At 33.8% G+C, this 26297-nt stretch overlaps 1 protein-coding gene across 2 annotated transcripts in view; it reads left to right on the plus strand.

The window, feature by feature from the left end:
- The first annotated feature begins 1046 nt into the window (after positions 1 to 1046).
- Positions 1047 to 26297, plus strand: part of LOC119603149 (glutamate receptor ionotropic, kainate 1) — a 32525-nt gene continuing 7274 nt past the window's right edge. The window contains exons 1-3 of one of the 2 annotated variants that reach the window (XM_037955091.1): positions 1047 to 1167; positions 1402 to 1682; positions 1751 to 2011. In XM_037955091.1, the coding sequence (XP_037811019.1) occupies positions 1421 to 1682; positions 1751 to 2011 (523 nt within the window). In that variant the 5' untranslated portion in view covers positions 1047 to 1167; positions 1402 to 1420. Of the gene's footprint in view, positions 1168 to 1328; positions 1683 to 1750; positions 2012 to 26297 lie in introns of those variants that run through there. The other variant, XM_037955090.1, reaches the window with a different exon arrangement.

Raw genomic sequence — 26297 nt, forward strand, 5'->3', positions numbered from 1 at the left:
GAAACTCTTATATTATTCAAATTTTTTATAGATAGATAGATAGAAATTGGCGATAGATAGAAACTGGCGAACTTGCAATAATTTGCTTGACATCTTTCATATGTAACATATAATAAATCTGGTATTTATTTATACATATTCCTTTTAGGGTTGCAAAGCACACTGGGTATAGCTAGTAAAATATAAAAATTTCACAAAATATTTTCATTAAATGACATCTTTGACACCATTGCGTACCAAATGCAAAAACAAATTAATTGGAAAATTTTGTTGTTGCCGAACTGCCACCACCTTACATGAATTCGCCTTGATGCCAGTATTGTAGTAAATGTGCGATATGTATAAAGGTGGAAGCAAGGCGAATCCAGATAAGGTGGTGGCAGTTCTGCAACAACAACATTTTACATGTATTTTGTTTTTGCATTTGGTTTACGTAGATGTCAAAAACCATAAATGCGGCGAATTCATTTGATGAAAAATTTTTGTAAAATGAGATTTTTTTTAGTTAATCACGTCATCTACACAATTTTAATATAAAATATAAAACGTTATATTTATGTTATATATATGTTAACATTTAATAGAAAAAAATATTTTTCTTAAATAACATATTTGTATACATACCAATTATGCCATTATTTAAATAAAATGATATTTGTTTACGAGATGCTTGGTATTTTCAGATTTTTTACATAAATAATTCAAAATATTAACGAAGCTTTTCTCCGTTTAACGGACACTTTTAAATATAAAAATGTAAGCAATAACAAACTTTGACAGCTACGTAAACCAGGCGAATTAAGAAAAAAATTATCAGCTGATTGAATAACACCACCTTATATTAATTCGCCTTGGGTGGAAGTATACAACACGCGTTGTACGCGCAACGCGTTATAGGCTTTTGTCAAAAAAGTTGAAAAGTTTAATAATTTACACACTGTAGTTTGTAATGCGTCTGCCGCGAAAAGTTCAGCAACTTTCAGCTTTTGAAGCGTCGGCAGCAGGGTTGCATTTTGTTTTGTGTAGAATAAGAATAAACTAAAATGAAATAAATTGCCCCCTCAACGCGTGTTGTGTACTTTCACCTTAAATAATTTACGATATGGTTTATAAATTATTATTACAGAAACAATGTTTTAAATATGTTTTAATAAAAAGTTGCTAAAGGTATTTAAGATTTACCATAGCCGAATATAGCACTTTTAACATGTCAACATATTTTTTCATCATACAAGCTTTGAGCACTCTAATGTATACAACACTTTTAGATTGACAACACATATCATCTAACTGCAGCTTATTGAATCATCAAACTCATATCACAAATGGCATTGTAACAATGCATGTAAACCCTAAGACCTTTTAACAGTTCAAGTAGACTTGTTTTGTTTCTCGTTTTAGAAGGTGGCACGTTAATGAAATGGATTTTAAAATCATAGAACGATTTAAATTATCTATGGTAATAGCAGTAATATTGGGAAATTTAAAAGTTAATAGTTTACCGCCAACTTTAAAAATTGGCGCTATATTTTCTGAAAGTCAGAGACACGGTGCAACAGAATTGGCTTTTAAGTATGCCGTTTACAGCATTAATCGAGATAAAGGTTTACTTCCAGAAACAAATCTACTTTATGATATACAATACACAAATGAATTGGACTCATTTCATGCCTGCGAAAAAGGTAAAAAACAAATAATTAAAAATCAATAATAATAAAACATTATAACAAACGGGCTTTCAATTGTGTAGTGTGTAAACAAATTAGTTATGGCGTTCAGGCTATATTTGGCCCTTCCAACAGTTTAATAAGTTCACACGTACATTCGATATGTGATGCCTTAGATTTGCCACATTTAGAAACACACATTGACACCGATAATGAGGTTGGCTCCAGAGAAGAATTTGCTATAAATTTACATCCCTACCAGACATACATAAACGACGCATTTATGGATGCCATGCATTATTTAAACTGGACTAAAGTTGGTATATTACACGAAAAACACTATGGTATGTACCTACATATAATGTAAGCGATATTTGTTAATACGGGTCGCTCTTATAATAAGCGCTATAAAATGGGGAAATATTAACTTAAAATTGTGAAAAATAAGGCGAAACTTTACTTTTATTCTGTATGTATGTATGTATGTATGTATGTATGTATGTATGTATGTATGTATGTATGTATGTATGTATGTATGTATGTATGTATGTATGTATGTATGTATGTATGTATGTATGTATGTATGTATGTATGTAGTATGTATGTATGTATGTATGTATGTATGTATGATGTATGTATGTATGTATGTATGTATGTATGTATGTATGTATGTATGTATGTATGTATGTATGTATGTATGTATGTATGTATGTATGTATGTAGTATGTATGTATGTATGTATGTATGTAGTATGTATGTATGTATGTATGTATGTATGTATGTATGTATGTATGTATGTATGTATGTATGTATGTATGTATGTATGTATGTATGTATGTATGTATGTATGTATGTATGTATGTATGTATGTATGTATGTATGTATGTATGTATGTATGTATGTATGTATGTATGTATGTATGTATGTATGTATGTATGTATGTATGTATGTATGTATGTATGTATGTATGTATGTATGTATGTATGTATGTATGTATGATGTATGTATGTATGTATGTATGTATGTATGTATGTATGTATGTATGTATGTATGTATGTATGTATGTATGTATGTATGTATGTATGTATGTATGTATGTATGTATGTATGTATGTATGTATGTAATGTATGTATGTATGTATGTATGATGTATGTATGTATGTATGTATGTATGTATGTATGTATGTATGTATGTATGTATGTATGTATGTATGTATGTATGTATGTATGTATGTATGTATGTATGTATGTATGTATGTATGTATGTATGTATGTATGTATGTATGTATGTATGTATGTATGTTAAAATTGAATATTTTTAATGCAACAGTTTGAACAAAAGTTTTGTTGTAATATTCTTTTCGAAGTAATGAACAATTGATATTATTAAGCACTCATATAAAAATTAGTATTATCTAAATATAATACATACATATAAATTAATATTGAATACATAAATAAAAGTTTTCGTTGGGTAATGGTAGGTACCCAGCGAAAACTTACATTGAAAAGTAATGAATTAAAAAGCTAAAAAATCCCATTTTCACTACTTATTCATTAGCATTTTAACTCTTCATTTGAAGACATTCATACTTTATGGCAGCTCTCTCAGAGGTCTGTTGTGTTTTTACAGGGGTGTTCGTTATTGTAACCCCCATTTTACCATAAATTCTCAAGTCTGTAGGCGACTGTAGGGGCCAATGCTATGACCTCAATCATAGCTATGACCCCAATCATTAAAAATATCCCGATAAAATGGCTTCATAACATCAGTAGACATTTCGGTATTCATGTTAGGTACCATTTATTTTATATATGTTCCGTATGCCTTCTGATGAGAAATAAAAGATTTCCATCTCCAAATTTCATAATGGGCATTATGTCGTTGTCTTTTAATGGTGCATTTGGTTTTCTATGTACATGCTTTGGCCGATAAGATCCAAGAATATTTTTTAAAGAGCTATGACCAATTATGGACCGATCGGAAAAAAATTTCACAGTAATATTTCTGTATATAAGAGCAATGCTTGTACCAAATTTTATATAGGATATCTTAATTTAGTAATGAGTTATTTGGGTTTAAGTGGTTTGTTTAATACTTAAAGTCAGTTTCTGGACCAAGATGTCCCTTAAAAATTTACAAATTGAAAATTATCTTTAATTAGGAAATTTTGACTAATTTGTAGAAACATTTAGGAAACTTTTTTTGAGAAATTATACTGAAATCATCATTCTCTATCACTGGTAAGGAACTAAGGACACTTTCAAATTAGTTGTTTTATTTTTCCCATGTGCAGTTGATTTAAAGAACTGTTCAGTTTTAATTCGGTCACACTGTACTTTGAATTGTAGTGCCCCTGTTGTATAGAGGCAAAAGGCTTCGGGGAATTTTATTAACTACAAAAATACGTATCATTAACCGTACAAAAAGGGATTTTCTTTCTATTTGAAAAAGTACAGTCAATTGAAGAAACTCTGAAAAGATTATGAAAAATTCTGCACAAAATCATGAAAAATTTGGGCTCATTGAAAGATTTAAAATTCCTTTAAAAATAACAAAATTAAGTTTTTTTCTGCCCTAAAAAATATGAAGAATCCTTGAATCTTGACAGAGAAAACAAAACAACTTTTAATTTGACAAACAATTTTGAGTAGTTCATTAAAGAGTAAAACAACCGTTTCTGTCTCATCATTGTTTCTCAAAAATACATCCATTTATACAAACGTATGTTTAAACATATTATTTTTATTCATTAGCATTTATGCATCCACACTAAAGTTTTGTCTGAATTTAGACACCACTTATTAAATCCGAAGAAATAAGGGTCAAATATCGTCAGATGTACAAAGCAGATACCCAATTAATTTTACTTATTAAAATATCCACGTCTTCCTCTAATTAAAACAAATTTCGGAATTTGTAAATGGTAAATGGAAAATATGTGGTGGAGTTATTCAAAATCATTATTTAATTTGAAAAGCTTATAATAAATACGGCGCTACATACAGAAAAAGTTGTGCAGAATTTTATAATTTAAATAATTTTATAAAAGTATAAAAAGATATCAAAAGATCAATTTATCCAAATTGTATATGAACAATGCTTTCTATGCATCATTTGAGAGGTCTACCTATATAAGATTTGCAAAAGTGGTGTCTTTCGGGACACACAAATGACGGTTCTATAGTTGAAACTAAAAGTCGACTTTTTGCATTTAGTTAAAAGTCGACTTTTCGATTTTTTACATTTTATGAAAAGTCGATTTTTCGACTTTTAATTAAAATTCTACTTTTAGTATTTTATAAATAGTCGACTTTTCGACTTTGCGACCTTTTCCGACTTTTCGACTTTTACCAACTTTTCGACTTTTTGACTATTTTCGACTTCTTTCGAACTTTTTTCGACTATTTTTTGACTTTTTTCGAGTTTTTCCGACTATTTTAGAGTTTTTGACTTTTTTTCCACTTCTTTAAAATTTCCGACTATTTTTGCTTTTTTATACTATTTTCCAGTTTTCGACTTTTCGACTTTTTTCGACTAATAGACTTTTTTAGACTTTTCAACTTTATTCGACTATTATTTACAAAGTCGACTTTTTTCATAGACGATAGTCGAGTTATCGACTTTTTTGGAACAAAATAGTCGACTTCGACTTTTTAACTCTTTTCGACAAAAAGTAGATTGTTCGATTATTCGAAAGTCGATTTATATAACCCTACTAATGAGTAATCAAATTCATATCTTCATGGTTTTTTAGATTTGGGCTGCATTTAAAAAATGGCAACCAAATTTCATAGATTTGTATTGTTATCTCGATTAACAATAAATTTAAATTTTATCTTTTTGATATAAAACTCGATTTGGAAAATATGGTCTTTATTGTTTTCTAAATTTGAGAGTTATTTAAGAGTTATATAAATAGAAATTTTAAGGGGATATATGAATGATTTTCTAGATAGATTTAGGTGTTATTAGATGAACCACAGCCGATTTAAAATTCGAATTTTAGTGAAAAAGTAATATGAATGTCATGAATTCCAGGAAAGAACACAGAAAAACTGACAATTTTGACCTCATGTCTTCCAATTTCCTTCATATTATCAATATATGTTCTTTATGTAGAAAATAAAATAACTCAGTTTTTTATTTTGAAAAATTTGAAGAAACGCGATTTTTGTGGCGGTTTTAATTTGTTCGAAAACTTCAAAAAATTAATAGGTATAAAACTTTGAATGTTCATATCTTTGAGAGGTTATGTCGGATTTTGTTGATTTAAAACACAATCTAATGCTATGGCTGTGTTTTTTCATTCTAATATAATTTTTATACACTAATACCCCGGTTTGCGTCGCCTCGTTCTGCGTCTGCTTCGAAGTTGCGTCTTTTTAAAATTTATGTGATTTCGAAGTTGCGTCGTTTTTGTTTCAGTTTGCGTCACATGTTTTGAAGTTGCGTCGTTAGTTCTTCGATTTGCGTCGTTAATACGAAAATGTTTGTACAAAGCTAAAACAGAAAAAGGGGATTTCCTGTTTAAATCTAGTGCAAATTCGAAGTTGTGTCCTTTTAAAATTTCTGTGACTTCGAAGTTGGGTCGTTTATGTTTCAGTTTGCGTCGTTAATATGAAAATGTTTGTACAAAGCTCAAACAGAAAAAGGGGATTTCCCGTTTAAGTCTAATGTTAATACATACATAGATATGTATTTATGTTGTCTGATGGTAGCAAGTTGTAGGTCGTTAGTAGTTACAAATTACATTTGCTGAAGTGAAGTTGATCTAAATATTTTGCAGCAATGAGTCAAAAAAGAAAGCAATTATGCTTAGAACAAAAGCTTGACATTTTAAAACGTTTTAAATCAGGAGAAAGGGCTGTTGATATTGGAAGAAACCTTGGACTAGCCCCTTCTACAATAAAATCAATTTGTTCCAGAGACGCTGATAAAATTAAAAAATTTGCTGAAACCGCATCATCGTTACAACATAAACAGGTTACCAAAATGAGAAGTTCTTTAATGGAAAAAATGGAGTCACTTCTTAACATTTGGATAGAAGATCAAAATCAGCGAAGAATACCATTAAGTCAAATGGTAATTCAAAAGAAAGCACTAACTTTATTTGAAGATCTGAAAGAAGATTATCCATTATCAAGTGCCGAAAGTGCGGAAGAATTTGATGCAAGCAGAGGTTGGTTTGACCGTTTTAAAATCCGTGGAAATTTGCATAGCATTGCATTAAAAGGAGAATCTGCTAGTGCTGATACTTCAGCTGCAAAAAAGTTCAAACTTGAATTAAAAGCAATTATTGAAGAAGGTGGGTATTCTGCACAACAAGTTTTAAACGCTGATGAAACGGGACTTTTTTGGAAACGTTTGCCAGGAAGAACGTACATTTCTAAATCCGAAAAATCTTCGCCAGGTTATAAATCTAGCAAAGATAGACTTATCTTCTTTTGGGAGGAAATGCAGCGGGAGATTTTAAATTTAAGCCATTTTTAATTTACCACTCTGAAAACCCGAGAGCTTTTAAAAATGTTAAAAAGGGCTAGCTTTCTGTTCATTGGCGTGCAAATAAAAAAGCATGGATGACTGCATCCTTATTTAGAGATTGGATGAACAATTGTGCTGCTCCCGAGCTAAAGGCTTGTTGTTGTTCAAAAAATATTGAGTTTAAAATGCTCTTGTTACTTGACAATGCACCAGGTCATCCTGTTTTTTCAGACGATTATTTGGAAAATATTAATGTTATTTTTATGCCCCCAAATACAACATCTGTGATACAACCAATGGATCAAGGTGTTATATCCAACTTCAAGTCATACTATCTGCGTCGAACATTTCATCAACTTCTAAAAGCAACTGACGGAGATAACATGCCATCCATGAAAGAGTTTTGGAAGAATTACAATATCCTGATGGCTATTGAAAATATAAACCTATCTTGGAAAGAAGTAAAAGAATCGTGCATGAACGGAACTTGGCGTCAATTATGTCCCGAATGTGTTCTCATAGATATGGAAGATATTAATGATGTTCCACACACATGTAAAGAACTTGCAGAATCAGCTAGAAATGCAAATTTTTATGGAATGGAAGAACAAGATATTAATGATCTCCTATTATACGACCCAGAGTTAAATTGCAACCAAAGTTTGACTACAATTCAACGTAACAATACGCTGGACAATCAAATACTTCCGCTTCAGATCGAAGCAGAAAAAAAAGCTTACTGCTGCTAAAATTTCTGAAGCGATGCAGCTGATATCACAAGCAATGGACATTTTTGAAAACAATGATCCGGACGAAGTGTCTAGAAATGTGACCGAAGTTATAAATTGTTATAAAGAAATTTATTTGAAAAAAAAAGCGTTACAATCCAACAATCGTTAGACAAGTACATAACAAAATCAGCAAGATTGACACATCCCCCCGTTGATTTGGTCGATTTAGATGACTAAAGTTAAAAAAAATACGATAAGACTTTTGATTTTATTCTAAGAATTCCTTATTTTTAATTTTAATATTTTTGTTATGTTTTTTTTTTGCGTTACTCCAATGAATTGTTATATTTTTACAATAATAAAAACCATTTAAAAAAAATATTTTTTATTGAAAAACCTATTTTTTCAGCTAAAATTATGAATTTCGGAACCAATTAAATGAAAATCAATACAAATGCATGGAAAATCGTGCTTCGTTTTGCGTCGTTTCGGTTTGCGTCGCGTTTCATCAGGCCCTATTAGCGACGCAAACCGGGGTATTAGTGTATTAAAAAGTTGAAGATTATGCATTTCTTATGGAAATGCACTTTTTGAATGCATTTTTGAAATCGTTCTCCCTGTTTAGCATTTTTAAAAAGTGCATTAATCGATTATTAGAATCTTTTTATGCAAAATATAAAAATATTTTTTGTGACGTGCAGTATATCTATTTTTTCGATTTTTTAAAATGTTCTATATTAGGAAATTTTTAAATTTTATTGATATTTTACGCATTTAACAGAATTAAAAACTGCTTAAAATACAGTACTGATCAGAATTGGAGTGCAAATATTTAAATTCGATTACCACTAACTTTCATCAAAATGCATTTCAAAAAAATATTTTTTAAGATAAATGCATTTTTGATGCAAATGCATATTGTGTGCATTTTCTACATTGTTCTCCATGTTTAACATATATTGTAAGTGCATTATTGATAAATCTATAGTTTTTATACCCTTCATCTTCGTGAGAAGGGTATATATAAGTTTGTCATTCCGTTTGTAATTTCCAAAATATAATTTTCCGACCCTATAAAGTATATATTTTCTGAATCCTTATAGATAGCGGAGTCGATTAAGCCATGTCCGTCTGTATGTTTATCTGTCTGTTGAAATCAGTTTTCTGAAGACCCCAGATATCTTCGGGATCCAAATCTTCAATAATTCTATCAGACATGCTTTCGAGAAGTTTCCTATTTAAAATCAGCAAAATCCGTCCATAACAACGGAGATATAAGCAAAAATCCGAGACAACCTCTGAAAATTTCATAAAAAATAAGCAACAACAACACTGTTTATTCATTGCGTTGTGTATTTTGTTTTTGTTTCTTGGTGTATTCAGTTTCGTATGTTTGAATAGCTGTGTGTTTCATTGCCATGAGTATGTTGTGTTTGTTTCTTGGTGTATTCAGTTTCGTATGTTTGGATGGCTGTGTGTTTCATTGCCTTCTGTATACTGTTTTTGTTTCTTGGTGTATTCGTATTTTTGGATGTCTGTTGGTTTCATTGCGTTGTGTATTTTGTTTTTGTTTTTTGTGTACTTCGTTTCGTATGTTTGGATGTCTGTTGGTTTTACTGCCTTGTGTATTTTGTGTGTTTATTTCGTTTAGCGTTGTTGTTGTTTAAGGGCCCTTCATACGGTAACACTTTACGTACGACAAGTCTAATGAAAAAGTAAAATGAAATTCCATCCTTATGACAAAAAAGAGAATAAAAGTCGTATGATTTATATTTTTTGTGTTTACACGATTGGTATAAAACAATAACAAAGTAAGATGGAACAGCTGTTTCACTTTTTTTGTATGTGTTTACATAAACATACATCCCTGATCTAATGCGACTTGGTTGTTTTTTTAATCATTTCAAAAAATGAAGAGAGCCATACGACTGTCAAATTTTCCATCCGTATTTTCTCTCAATGTGTGATGGTTTCATTACATATTGCGTTTAGACGATCCCATCCGTTCTCTTCTACACAAAATTTTGACAGATCATATTACTTGTTTGCTCGTGTGAAGGGGTGATATTGTTGGGAAAATGAAATAAATTTAAATTTTATAAAATTTATATTTTTTAAATACACTATGGTGAAGGGTATATAAGATTCGGCACAGCCGAATATAGCACTCTTACCTGTTTTTATATAAAATAGAAATGTTTATATTTATGATGGGCATTTGATCGAACTGGAACTAAAAAAAAATTATTTTCAAAATATAGCGAAAAATGATGCTTGAATATTCGTTTAATAAAAAAAATATTTTATATAACATAAAAAACAGCAAATTTTGATTTATGATATTTTAAAAAACTGTCAACAGAGAGAACGACTTGGAAAACGCACTCAAGGTGCACTTGCATCAAAAATGCATTTATCTTCAAAAATATTATTTAGAAATGCATTTTGATGAAAGTGTACGTAATCGAATTTAAATATTTGCACCTCAATTCTGATCAGTACTGTACTTTAAGCAGTTTTAAATTTTGTTAAATTCATAAAATATCAATAAAATTAAAAAATTTCCTAATATAGAACATTTTAAAAAATCGAAAAATATATATTTTGCATAAAAAGATTCAAATAATCAATTATTGCACTTTTAAAAAGTTTTAAACACGGAGAACGACTTCAAAAAATGCATTCAAAAAGTGCATTTCCATAAAAAATACAATATCTTAAACTTTTTAATATAAAAATTATATTGGAATGAAAGAGAACAGCCATAGCATTAGATTGTGTGTTAAATCAAGAAAATCAGATATCAACTCTCAAAGAACCTTTAAAGTTTATACCTTTTTGATTTTTTGTAGTTTTAGAACAAATTAAAATCGCAATAAAACTCGCGTTTTTTTTGAATTTTTAAGAATTTAATTTATATATGTCTTATTTGTCTAATAGAGTATGAGTTTACAAAAAATTAAAGAAATCTGAAGATCATCGGTCAATTCTTAATTGATTTCTCATGGAATTCATGATATATTATCAGGGATGGAAAATGAGATTTTGTTTCAGTATCAAAAAATATTTCAGAGGGTACTTTTTTGGCCCTCAGAGTACTAAAATCATTTTTTGGCTAAAAATTAAGATAAACATTTCACTTCGAGGATCATGTTGGTCATTCCTTAGGTACATTTTTATTTAGAAATTTTTATACGGAAGTAGAAAAGCCATTATGTGTTGATATGATGAATCTTTGTCCGTCCCTCAATGTTAACCTTTTAGATATAATTTGATGAAATTTGCTACATAATTTCTTGCCCAAGGAAATGGTTACATGATATCCCATAGGTACCATAAGTACAAATATTACACCGATACTGTACTTTGTAAATATCTTAAATTTAAAGCAGTCATTATACAATTTGTTATATTTCAATATTTCAGGCCACATTTGACCCTAGGCCTTATACGAGAATGAATTTAGAAATTCAACTTAACGTTAATAATTGAGCTACAAATATTATTATCGATGAAAAGTTTGTTTATTGTCAATAAATCGCTTTAATATGTACATAATATGTATTAAATTAAAATCCGACGTAGGTGTCATTTTTTAAAAAATTAATTGTCCTATAAAATTCTATACATTGCGCTCCATACCATGAGACCTTATATAGGATATTTACTCATACATCCGATTCTGAATATGACAAGAAACAATAATTTGATTTAAAGTTCAAATATTTTTGACCAGAAACTTCTTAATTATCTTTGGTTAAATGCCTAATTTCAAAACATTTGTTTTAATGTGGAATATTTTTGCAAAATTTAAATTTCTGGTAATTTTATCATAAAATATTTACAACGGAATTTTAATTAGATTAATATTCATATAATGTCAATCAAGATAAAAATAAGTACAATTTCCGATTCCATTTCGAAATGAGCTGCATTGATAATTTGCAAAACATACTTCTAAAAAAGTCGTTTTAAAAGTAGATCTTTTAAGTTCTGGTAATATTGAAGAGAATTCCATTACTCTATAATTTTATTAGCTGTTTTTTCTAGAACTTTTAGTTGATGCATTTTTGAGAATTATATGTAAATATGTGCCAAAGCATTCTTGTAATTTTAAATATGAATAATATGATACATTGTTTTAAAGATACTTTGAGAGTATCAAATAAGACTCGGGAGTATCACGGTATTTTTGAACATAAAATAGTATCAAAAAGAGTACGATCGTACTAATTTTGCCATCTCTGCTGTTAAGCAACTGAAGATCATTTTTTGTATTTTTACGCTCTTGCTATGAGTTTTGCTTACGATCGGGTAGTGTACGTGTGAATTGCCGAAAATCTTCGTAATTTGAACAATATGAACGCGCAACGCTGTTTTAGACTACTAAACGGCTGAACCGGTTTTCTTCAAATTTTCACAGCGAATTCCTGCATGTCTAGAATAGGTAATGGGCTACTTTTTATTTTGAAATTCATAGTGGGCGGGGAGCCACGCCCATATTACGAAAATATTAAATCCGTATATTTGAGATAATACAACAGTTAGAGTCCTCAAATTTTGTCGGAGCCACTTTAATGTCAATATGATTATTATAACTATTACAGTTAGAATCTTAAAAGTTTATACGAATAACTTTAACATCCACTATTATATTCTTCAAATTTTTCATAGATAGATAGAAATTGGCGATATATAAAAACTGGCGAACTTGCAATAATTTGCTTGACATCTCTCATATGTAACATATTGCAAATCTGGAAAACTATTGTGGTTAGAATCTTCAAAATCGTTAAGTAGGTTTTTTATATATACATATTGCTTTTGGGATAGCAAAGCACACTGGGAATAGCTAGTTTTTATAAATATATATAAATTGGAAACATAATCTTCTTTGAGTGGGCTTTTCAGCGATTTGAAAAAAATACCTAATATTTTTCAAATTACAAGTTCACCTGTGTTTCAAACATATAAAAACGTTTCGGTATTTCTTAGAAATTGAAAACAATTTTAAACAAGTAAGAAAGTATAGTCGGGCGTGGCCGACTATATGATACCCTACACCAGTTATGAATATTAAATGTGATTTATTTTTCATACTATCGCATTTATCTTCAATATTCCCTTGTTCCGATACATTTAAGCAATTTATGGATGAAAAACTAATTTTCTGAAAGAGGCTTTATATGGGGGCTAGGGGCAAATATGGACCAAGCCCGATAAAATTTTGTGAATATATTTATATTTACATAATAATTTATTGTGCTGAATTTCATCGCGATATTTGTGTTTATAAGTTAATTTGGGACATTCAAGTAATTTTCTGAAGGGGACTTTGTATGGGAGCTAGGGTCAAATGTGGCCCGATCGTTATGAAATTTGGCAGGGTTATCAAGACATCTATAAAACTTAGTTGTGCCGTATTTTATCGATATATCTGTATATTTAACATAATTATGAGCTCAGAAGCCCTTTTCGGGGGGTTCTGTTCTATGGGGGCTAGGTGAAATAATGGACCGATTTTAACCATTTTCAATAGGCTTCGTCCTTGGGTCAAATAAAACGTGCGTGCCAAATTTCATCCAATTATCAGCCAGATGGACGGACGGACGGACGGACATAGCTTAATCGACTCAGAAAACGATTCTAAGCCGATTGGTATACTTTAAGGTGGGTCTAGGACGAATATTTTTGTATTTACAAACATCAGCACAAATCCAATATACCCTCCCCACTAAAGTGGTGTAGGGTATAAAAAGTATTTGCTAATACGGATTCCCTTATATTTTAAAAGATTAAATATTCCAGAATTCACAGTTTCTACTAAAGTTATTGTTATGTTTTGATATTTGATGATTTCTGACAAATTCCATTTTTTCATAATTTTAGATTTTCGTTTTTTTCCAGAATAAACACGATTGGGTTATATTCCCCAAAGATTTTCCATGGGGTTTGCACCTAGTTAGCACTACTGACTACTGTAAAACATGTAATTTTTTAGAGTTAAACCACTTTTTGGAAAATTATATATAAATGCGTTGTCTTGTTGAAAATTTAGTTTGTGTAAAGGCAAAAGATTAATTTCTAGAGATCTGGCGTCGAATGAAACAAATGGCATTCGGAGGCACACGTCGGTGCAGAAAGCTGCGCAGACCATCAGAAATCCACCACCAAAGTTTCTTTTGGTAAAGTGTAGGGAATCCTTGCTCATATATCTCCAATATCTTTAATTTCTTGCTGGACAATCCGGACACCACTTATTTTCCTCGAAAATATAAACTAATGTAAAATTCACAGTTGTTTTTCCATTTACAAAAAATTAGATAGAGTCATACTTGGGCCAAATTTGCTTGGATGTTTTCTTAGGCGAACTGTAGGTTTGCAGTTACATGATGCGGTACTAACCACGGAACTTGCGTCATTTTTAAATATTTCGAATTATCTCTTTCTGAAATTATCCTCCACACTGTTGTTTTAGACACTAAAATGTTATGTTTATGCTTTTATGTTTTTTATACCCTTCACCTTCGTGAGAATGGTATATATAAATTTGTCATTCCGTTTGTAATTTATATAATATAATTTTATAAAGTACTAGCTATACCCAGTGTGCTTTGCTACCCCAAAAGCAATATGTTCAGATGAAGATATTCAGATGAATATTTAAGTTCTTCGTGCAAAATTTGAACAATTTAGTTCCATTAGTTTCCCATATAAACTAATTTTTGTATTTAATTAATATGGGTGGTGCCGCTCCCCTTATGGGTAGTCCGCCAAGTTATTACCCAAAATGTTTAGATGGATGTTAAAGTTATTAGTGCAAAATTTGAAGATTCTAACTGTAATAGTTTCCAAGATAAACGAATTTTTGTATTTGATTTATATGGAAGGTGCCACGCCCCCTAATGCTAGTCCGCCTACTTTTTGTCCTAAATAATCATACTGACACTAAAGTGGCTCCGACAAAATTTGAGGACCCGAACATGGAATTTCAAAATAAAAAGCAGCCCATTACCTATTCCAGCCATGCAGACATACGCTATGAAAATTTGAAGAAAATCGATTCAGCCGCTTAGTAGTCTATAACGTTCAAACATACAAACAAACACACATTATTTTTATATAAATAGAAGATAGATATATATGAAACAGACTGTATGTTTGTTTGTTACGCTTTCACGGCAAAACTACTGAACCGATTTACATGAAATTTGGACAGCTAATAGGTCTAACCGCAAAAGGAACAAAAGGCTATATAAGATCTTGATCGGATGCCACGCCCCTTTTTACGCCCACTATTATTACACCAATTTTGCAATCACAATATGCAAAAACTACTAAACCGATTAACCTGAAATTTTGCATACCGATAGGTATAAGCTTGGAAAGAACTATATGCTATATATAAAAACTTGATCCGATGCCACGCCCTTTCTACGCCCACTTTTTATAAAACTACCCTTACCTATATCTTATCCTATAATTATATTGTTGCGCTTTCACGGACAAACTACTGAACCGATTTACATGAAATTTAGAACACTAATAGTTCTATTCTAAAGTTGCTCACTTTTTTCTATATATGTCATTGTTATACAAAATTTTAATTCGAGAGTTACAGAAAACTAATAGGTCTGATCTCAGGATCGGACGCCACGCCCTTTTTTACACCAACTTTTTGTAAAACAATCATTAAACCAAATTTACGTTCAGGCATACAAAAAACTACTGATTCGATTTTCATGAAATCTGTTATAATGAATGTTGTGGAATAAACAGTACGACACATTACATCTTCAATACCCATAATATATAATAATAAATATATATGAAACTCTTTTTTTACTTTTTCACTACATAACTAATAAACCTATTTACATAAAATTTGGCGTTTAATAAATAGGTCTAACCTCAGAAGTTAACAAGTTAGAGTGCTATATTTGGCTATGCCGAATCTTAAATACCCTCCTCCAGCAAGCTACTTTTTATTAAAACCCATTTAACATCTAATTTTTAGATAACTTGACTTGATATAGGAGCTACGACCAATTACGGGCCTCTCCAGAAAAATTTCGTAGAGTGCTTCATATGTACCTACACAAAACATATTTGTGTCGAATTTTATCAAGATACCTTTATTTGACAATTAAATATGTGCGTTCAAGTGATTTTCGTAAGTGGGCCTTATATGGGAGCTATGACTAATAATGGACCGATCCGAAAGTAGAATGATTTGTATGTACACAAAACATATTCCGCTCGAATTTTATCACAAAAGCTTTATTTGTCAATGAAATATGTGTGTTTAGGTGATTTTTTGGAAGTGGACCTTACATGGGAGCTATGATTTCTATTCTTATTATATTTCTATGTACAAAATTTTGTGTTGATACCGATATATTTGAGGGAGTTATTAACGATAAACTTATATCCTGGAATAGACGTCATGAAATAACTCCCCACGAAATAACTCCCCAAAACAAAACATGAAATAACTCCCTAAAAATTTGTTCAGAAAGCAAATACAACGAAATTTGGGGATTTAATTCGTTTTTTGGGGCATTATTTCACATTTAAAATGGGGAGTTATTTCATTATGAAATAATTCCTCAAAATTCAAAAATGAAATAAATCCCTAAAAATATTTTTAGGGAGTTATTTCATTATATTACTTTTGTCACACCAAATAAAAAATATATGTCTGATAGACGGCCTTCAGCCGGGTGCAAGGGATTTTATCCTCTGGGGTACATTGGACACCGGCTTCGCTAAGAATACACTCTCCCTGTATCAAGAGTGTTCGGTACTAGGCCAGCTATTTAGGAAATCTTTACTAAGTGAAGCCGGTGTTGGTCATATTATAGAGTGGTAAATCCTTGCGTCCGGCCGTACGCCGTCTATTTAGGAAATATTTACTAAGCGAAGCCGTTGTTGGACATACCATAGAGTAGAAAGTCCTTGCGCTACTCTATGAAATAAGTCCCCAAATTTGAGGTCTTATTTCATTTTTGTTTTGGGGAGTTATTTCGTGGGGAGTTATTTCATGACGCCCCGGGAATATACACCTTTGTATGGAGGCTTTGGGAAATATTGGAACAATTGTTATGAGTTTGAACATACTTGATCCCTGGCAGAAACAAATAATGTGTGACAAAATTCATCGAAATATCTTTGGTAATTTCTAAGAAAACTACTTAAGAATTGGGAAAAAAACTTTTTTTTTTCGAGGTAGTCTGAAATTTTTACTCATAACTTTTTACGTCGTGAACCGATTTTATTGATTTTCAATAACAAACTGTACCGGATAATAAAGAATGTTTTGAGTGAACCAAATTTCTAGGCTAAATATAAAAAAACATGAACCGATTTTCAAGAAATTTGGCAATATACAGTGTTTGAGGAAGAGAATGTTTAATACACCAAATCCGAATAAATACACCTATAGCACTAATTTCGGGCCTGTTGTGATCTTAATGAAATGCAATGACCTTTTTCCGTCCACTTTTTGTTACATTTATAATGCTAAAGCACATGATTTATAATTCTCATAGTATATGAGAATTATTATTTAATTAAATTTTTAATCAAAAATTTATTTTTATATGAAAACTCTAAAATGTTTGTAGATCCTTAACTAACTTTACGATTAGGTAAAATAAAAATCTGTATTCAATTTAATTTATTATAAAAAATCGATTCAATTTAATTTATTATAAAAAATCGAGCAGATTACAGATTTTTATTTAAAATCTGTAATCTGCTGTATATTCTCAGAAAATAACTATTTTAAAACAGAATCTTTATTAGATCTTAAATGAATGTCTACGATGCCACATTTGTATGCAGAATAACAACTACTGAACAAAAACCGCTTCTAAAATAGGGAAAATAATATATTCATATTCATTTTTACTCAAATTCGAATTTTAAATCGGCTGTGGTTCCTACCTTTAACACCTAGGTTTAGGTAAGAAGGGCAGCCACTCAATCAAACATGAGTGGCTCACTTGGGTCCACCTAGTTGCGGTCCCGTTGTGTTACCCTAGTGGTCGTAGGAGTTCAATTGATTTTCACTCTCTACTTCCAGTTTTAAACCAACCAGTTTGATTTACAAAGTTTAGGATATTCTTTAGACATATCCCAGATAGCTCATCCAGACAAGATAAAGCAGAAAGGCCGAAACATTGTTCTCTGCTTTCATTGAATGATGGGCAATTACAGAGAAGGTGAGGTATTGTTTCCTCTTCCTCCTCATTGTTACAACTTCTACAGTAGTCGTTATATTCGAGACCCATTCTTCTGGCGTGATTGCCAATAGTACAGTGTCCCGTTATGACTGATACCAGCACTCTTATCTGTTCCCTGCGAAAGCTTAATAGTAAGCTTGACCTGGGAGCATCATATAGAGGCCAAATTGACCTCGAATTGAGACAGGTGGTTTCACTGAACCATCTGATTTGAGCCATCTCATATAGTTCAGTCTGAACCAGTAGCTTACAGTTAGTAAGAGAGATACCAGTAAATGCGTCGATTTCATCCTCCCCTCTCATCGCACCATTCCTGGCAAGTTCGTCAGCTATACAGTTTCCCCGACAATTACTATGTCCAGGAACCCATATTAGCGTTATCCTAGAATGTCTCGCTATCTCATTCAAAGATACCCGGCATTCTTCGGTTAACCTAGATGTCGTAAAGACACCCGCTAGATTTTTGATCGCAGCTTTGCTGTCCGTATATATACATATATCACCCGATATTTGATAATACCTCAGCCAGTTGGCGACTCGTTTAATAGCAGATATCTCTGCCTGTAAAATACTACAATAATTAGGTAGCCTAAAAGGGGATTTGATTCCAAATCTTTCAATGTAAAAGCCACCACCCACTCTTCCACTCCTCTTGGAGCCGTCAGTGAAAACATTTGTTACACCATCAGTTGAGTGTGACTCGTGTACTGAATTCCTATTGGGAATTCGGATGTGAAAGCGTCTGTCGAAGTGAGGTTTCGCAACGCAATAGTCTACATTAAGATGCAAGGACTCGAAGTGTTTAATTATTCGTGAGTGCCCTATACCTCTACTACCGGACCACGAACCACACGCGTTTAGTCTGATTGCAGAATTAAGGGCTAGTTGAATCGCCATCAGGTCAGCTGGTAACCAGTTCATTATGGTTAGCAGGGCCTTCGTTGGCGTCGTCCTCATTGCTCCCGTGATCAGGATTGCAATATTTCGTAAGGTACGTTCGATGGCTGCACAATGAGAAGCGTTTTCCAATGCCTGCCACCATACAATAACACCATAGAATAGTATGGGCTTAAGAACCGCTTTGAAGATCCAGTTGATACCTTTAGGGTTGACGCCCCAGTTTGAACCAACTGCCCTCTTGCAGGTGTAAATAGCTATATTTGCCTTATTTATCCTGTTTTGGATGTTCATATTCCAGGATAGTTTACTGTCAAGGATTACTCCAAGGTATTTCGCATGATCAGTGAGATTGAGTCTTATTCCGTTTAACTTTGGAAGCATAAAGTTTTCAATCTTATACTTCCTTGTAAAAAGAACAAGTTCAGTTTTCAGTGGATTTACACTGAGGCCACAGGTAACACTCCACTTGCTAAGCAAGTTAAGAGCAGATTCCATGCAGTTTGATATAGTATCTAGGAATTTGCCAGATACCACTACCGCGACATCATCAGCATAAGCGACAGTCTTAATTCTCCTTTTATCCAGTTCATTTAGTAAGGAGTTCATAGCCACATTCCAGAGAAGGGGAGATAGGACTCCCCCCTGTGGTGTGCCACGACTAGCAAGTCTTGAGACATTGACTCCGCCCATCGTTGCACTTATGACCCTGTTACTCAGAAGTTTTTTAATAAGCTGCTGAGTTTGATGATCAACCCCTAGTCCATCAAGTGCGTCTATAATGGCATAGGGTTCGACATTGTTAAAGGCACCTTCGATGTCAAGGAAGGCAACAAGAGAGTACTCCTTATTCGCTAGTGAACTTTCTACATGTCCCACTAGCGAGTGTAGAGCCGTTTCCACAGACTTGCCTTTGGTATAGGCATGTTGTGATTTGGAGATCAATTCGGTGGGGATGGTTAATCTCAGGTGTACATCAATGACTCTTTCAAGAGTCTTGAGAAGAAAAGACGCAAGACTGATTGGTCTATAGTCTTTTGGTTTGGTATGTAATGTCTTTCCCCCTTTAGGAATAAAGACCACATTATATCTCATCCACATATGAGGGATGTATAGCAACCTTAGGCATGCTTTGTAGATCGATAGCAGCCATGGAGTGACGAGATCTTCATTCTTCTGAAGATCCGCAGGTATAATACCATCTGGACCCGGAGATTTGTATGGGTCGAAACTGTTAAGCGCCCATTGGATTCTCTCTCTATTAATGACTATAGAGCTAGTATCAGGCGCTAAATGAACCGGGTCTACCGTCTCCTCATTAAGAGGTTGACATCCCGGAAAATGAGTGTCCAGCAGCACTTCCAAGGATTCTCTGCAGGACATAGTCCAGTTGCCACAGGGCTTTTGGATATAGCTCGGGACAACATGTGAGGTAGACAGAATCTTGCGAAGTCGGTTGGTCTCGGAGGAACCTTCAACGTTCGTGCAGAAGTCCCTCCACGCCTTCCTCTTCGCATTTCTAGTCAAGGTTTTGAAACGATTCACTGAGGTCTTATAGGGTATCCAGTTATTGGTCCTTTTTGCCTCGTTGAACAGTTTACGGCATACTTTCCTAGCATTTGCTATTTCAGTGTTCCACCATGAGGGTTTGGATTTTCCTCTCTTGATGGAGGGTTTACAGGCAGTTGTGGTCGCCATACGGAAAGCATCCGTTAGGGTGTGAACTGCTGCGTTAATATCCTCAGTACTTTCTAGAGTAGGGAGAGAAATAAGAGACGAGGAAAGCAGGTTATGTTGAACTTCCCAATTCGTCTTCCTTCTATTAAGAATACTATTCATATTCCCTTTTATATTACCAATCATAAAGTCTATATATCGATGGTCTGACAAAGAACAGTCGTTAGATACGGTCCAATGCGTGATACATTCGCGGTGCTTAGCACTCACGAGCGTTATGTCTAGTACCTCTCTTCTGTTAGATACAATAAAAGTGGGTTCTGAACCCCTATTTACTACTTCCAAATTTCTACTAATGATGAAATTGAAAAGTTGCTCACCTCTTGTGTTAGTGTCGCTGCTACCCCAAATACTGTGGTGCGAGTTAGCGTCAGCATATATGATGACAGGGATATTGTGCATATTCGCCTTATCTACCAATCTACGGACATTGTTATTGGGAGGACAATCCCCGTGATCATGGGCCATATAACTAGAAACCAGCCATGTAGTTGTGCCGCCATGTTCTAGTGCGGCTGCGACCGTATCTTCATCACTGAAATCAGATAAGATGAAGATGTGAAGAGAGCTTTTGGCCAGAATACAGGACCTTACTTTACCTGAACTTTTAACATACAGGATTTTATAGTCCTTATGTTGTAGTCCGCAAACCCGATCCTGATGGATCCATGCTTCTTGGACCATTATTAGCTCCTCCCCTCTCTGCGCCACTCGGAGGAGCAATGCAGCTGATGCTGCTTTAGAGTGGTGTAGATTGATTTGAGTCAATCTCACCATCTCCTGGGGTAACAACATCGACGTTGGCGATCTCCTGGGATAGCCCCAGAAGGTCGTCATCGTCGACCTCCTCATCCTTCCGAGTGGAGAGTTTGCTCATCAATTCAGAGACTGACTGAGCATCATCTTTCTCGGAGGGATCAGAGGTTGTGTTGCTAACCGTGTCTTCTATTGACTGCACGGTCACCTCGTCATCTACCTCCACCTTCGGAGAGGGATCGCCCTTGGAATCGCTACGATAAACGTGGAGGAAGATCGTTCCGAAGCCGTAATAGACCTTCCCCTTTGTTTCTCGCAGCGGTTCCAAGGATTCCTTGTTCAGGACTACGATCACATGTCTTGAAGGTCCGTCAGCCTCTGAAACCCTTACAACTTTCCAGTCATTAGTTGGAAGCTGAGGGTTGCAGCACTTTAGGATCTCCAAGATCTCTTCGGGAGTGGAGGGTTCTGACGGTATTTTGGCGATGGATCGAGGCCTGCGTGGTATCTCCTCAGGAGTCACCACATCAAGCTTAGATCCACCCCATACCTCACCCAATAGCGAAATGGCAGACTTGAGCAGCAACGCTGAGCGTTCGTCTGCACAAGTCATTAGTTTAACGTGACCCTGGAACCATCCAGCGTCATCGCATTGAGGAGGAGTGCCTGGGTTCTCTTTGAGCACTTGCCAGAACACTCCCATGAGTTTTTGCTTCACCACATCCCAGTTAGACTGGGATATGGATCCGTCAACATCGCTTCGGTCAATGACGGCCCGAACGAGGCTGTCTTTAGCAACCTCACTGAAGGAGCGCGTCATTGGCTTCTGCGTTTGTTTTGGACGTTTCGTCCCTAATTGCTGGCTTGCAGAAGCTGCTTCCTCCTCTGAACGTTGCCGTTTAGGCGCCGCTTCCGTTTTCACTTCGGCGGGAGGAGAAGCATTGTCGTTGCCAGCGATCTGGGTCTTGGCCCATTGGAGGGAAGCTGATTGCTCCGTGGTGAGTTCCCCGGGTGGTTTGGACCCGAGTAGCTCAATAATCCTAAAGGCGGAACGCCACGTAGTTGCCGCCCGCTTGGAGGGTTTTTTGTGCCGAGTCGATTGTTGATTGCCGGACTTGGCAGGGGGTGGTACATCCCCAGGACAGGAGGATACCGTCACTGAACCTGGAGGTACAATTGGCACTTGGGAAGCTGGTGTAAGAGACGACTTAGCCGACCCCTTATCATCAGTACCCGAAGCAGGGTTTTTAACCGTCTTGGCGGTTTGGGCTGCAGCAGCTTTGGAGGTACTTGCTGAGAAGTCCAGAGGTACCTCGCCACTTGGTGAACAACTACGGATTGTTTTGAATTTTTTACATTCAGCCAATTTGGGTGTACCAAACTGACCTCCTGCGACGCCGGTAACTCGCAAACTAGCCTGACCCGGTGTGGCCGCCTGACTAGTCTGGGTAACAGTCGCATTCGACTTTCCACAGCCCATTACCGTCGCTGTGGAAGTAGGGTCCCCGGAGATTATGAAGCCCCTGACCGGGTACGCGGGGCATGATTCCTTCTTCTCTTCCATTTTTTGTCATAGTGACAGGTGCATTTTTAACCTTCTGCCAGGTTAAACTGCCGATCCCACAGGGGAAACAGACCCAGACCACCAGCCGCCCAATATGGGAACAGACGCTGGTGGATTCAGACGGACTTTACACATTCAAGTGTATGGTTCATAGAACCAGCCGGACTTGCTTTCTATGACCACCCCTCTCAATGAGGGGAGAATAGCCGTGGAAAGCGTCTGATAGCCGTCCCATAGGGAAACAGACGCTACCAGACAGGGGGAGGGTAGTTCTTAGTTTCGCGCTCAAAGTAGACCCGTCTGGAATGGGTGACCCTACCAGGAATAGCCAACTTGTGATGGCCATTCCCTCCAGCATGGCTCTACAGATCATCGCACTTAAGCATCTGCATCACGTCAAGATGACTACCCATCGCAGATGACTACCCATCGCAGATGACCTTTAACACCTAAATCTATCTAAAAAATCATTCATATCTCCCCTTAAAATTTCTATTTATATAACTCTTTAAAAAATTACCTTAAATAACTCTCAATTTGAGAAAACAATAAAGATCCGTAATCACTCATATTTTTTATACAAATCGAGTTTTATATCAAAAATAAAATATTTAAATTTATTGTTAATCGAGATAACAATAAAAATCTATGATCAGGTAAAATGCCATCAAAAAATTATCTTAATATAAATTCGGTTTCCATTTTTCAAATGCAGCTCAAATCTAAAAAATCATGAAGATATGTATTTGACTACTCATTAGTGTCCCGAAATACAGCGCTTTTGCAAATCTTATATAGGTAGACCTCTCAAACGATGCATAGGAAGCATTGTTCATATAAAATTTGGATAAATTGATCTTTCGATATCTTTTTATACTTTTAGAAAATTATCCACCAACTTTTTCTGTATGTAGCGCCGTATTTATTCTAAGCTTTTCAAATTAAATAATAATTTTGAATAACTCCAGCACACATTTTCCATTTACCATTTACAAATTCTGAAATTTATTTTAATTAGAGGAAGACGTGGATATTTTAATAAGTAAAATTATTTGGGTATCTGCTTTGTACATCTAACGATATTTGACCTTTATTTCTTCGGATTTAATGAGTGGTGTCTAAATTCAGTCAAAACTTTAGTGTGGATGTATAAAAGCTAAAGAATAAAAATAATATGTTTAAACATACTTTTGTATAAATGGATGTATTTTTGAGAAACAATGATGAGACAAAAACGGTGGTTTTACTCTTTAATGAACTACTCAAAATTGTTTGTCAAATTAAAAGTTGTTTTGTTTTCTCTGTCATTCTTCATATTTTTTAGAACAGAAAAAACTTAATTTTGTTATTTTTAAAGGAATTTGAAATCTTCTAAATTTTTCATAATATTGTGCAGAATGTTTAATAATCGTTTCAGAGTTTCTTCAATAGTTTATAAAATGCCCCGAAGCCTTTTGTCTCTATACATTACAATTCAAAGTTCAGTGTGACCGAATTTAAACTGAACAATTCTTTAAATTAACTGCACATGGGAAAAATAAAACAACTAATTTAAAAGTGTCCTTAGTTCCCTACCAGTGATTGAGAATGCTGATTTCAGTATAATTTCTCAAAAAAACTTTCCTAAATGTTTCTACAAATTAGTCAAAATTTCCTAATTAAAGCTCGTTTTCAATTTGTAAATTTTTAAGGGACATTTTGGTCTAGAAACTGACTTTAAGTATTAAACAGAATGCAGAAAAATATCATAACTATCTTATCGTTATAAGCTAAATTTTGACATCTATTAAAAAAAGTAAAGTCATTACAGACAGAATGATATTCTCTTTATTTTAGAAGAAACCCGGGCAACGCCGGGTACGCGTAGCTAGTATAGATATATATTCTGGATCCTTATAGATAGCGGAGTCGATTTAGCCATGTCCGTCTGTCTGTCTGTGTGTATGTTGAAATCGGTTTTCAGAAGACCCCAGATATCTTCCAGATCCGAATTTTCAATAATTCTATCGGAAATACGATCGAATAGAACGCTATTTAAAATCAGCCCAATCGGACCATAAATAACGAAAATATGAGTAAAAATCCGAGACCACCTCTGAAAAACAATAAACAAACAAAAACAAATCACAGTAACAAACGGTAAATTTTTTTTATTGTGATTTCTTGTTTATAAACACAAAGCAATAATGAACATCACGTTATTGGCTAGAAATATGAAATTAAGTATGTAGAGCCTGGATTAGGCGGTACTTTTTAGTTTTACAAAAGGTACTTTTTGAATTTTCTATAATATTGAACCTAGAAACATGAAATTTAGCATGTAGGACCTTGACTAGGTAAGAACCTATAAAAGGGGCCTTTGTGGTACTTTTTCGTTCTTCAAAAGGTACTTTTTGAAATTTCAATAATATTGGACCTAGAAACATGAAATTAATTATGTAGAGTCTGGATTAAGTGGGAACCCATAAAAGGGGACTTTTTGTTGCCTTACCGTTTTGCAATTGGTATTTTTTGATTTTTTGTAATAAAATTCGTACTGGCTGTTTTTTAACACATCATGGTGAAGGGTATATAAGATTCGGCACAGCCGAATATAGAACTCTTACTTGTTTAAACTCAAAGTCGAATTAATTGTTGTTTTTACGATTAATATGGTGTATTTCTAGCTGGAGAAAGTGTTTTTTGTCCATAATTTTCACGATAAATCAAAAAAATTTTAGCAACCTTCACAATCCTACCCAATTTTTGAGTAATATCCCTAAATTTAAAAAGTTGGCCTTTAAAGACCAAATTTTTCCTTTATCAGGGTCAGATGAACAAAATCCAAATGGCATATCAAAAATACAACTTTAATTTAATTAATTCATATATGTGGTGCCAAGCCACCCATTGAAAGTCCGCTCGTTATTTTCTAAATGTTCCCATGAATGTCAATGTTCTTCATGTAAAATTTGAAGATTCTAGCTCTAATAGTTTCTCATTTTTCCCCAGATGAAAGCCCACACTTTATCCCCAAAATGTTCAGATGAATATTAAAATAATTTGTGCAAAATTTTAAGATTTAGCTCTAATATTTTCTCACAGCTTTTTTTTCCTCCAAAATGTTCCGATGAATATTTAAGTTCTTCGAAGAATTTAGTTTCCCAGATAAACGAATTTGTGTATTTAATTGCTATGGGAGGAGCTGCTCCCCTCATGGGTAGTCCGCCAATTT

The sequence above is a fragment of the Lucilia sericata genome, unplaced genomic scaffold, assembly GCF_015586225.1.
Source record: "Lucilia sericata isolate MDLA Ls3-8-SP2 unplaced genomic scaffold, ASM1558622v1 Contig000276F_arrow, whole genome shotgun sequence".
Lineage (NCBI taxonomy): Eukaryota > Metazoa > Arthropoda > Insecta > Diptera > Calliphoridae > Lucilia > Lucilia sericata.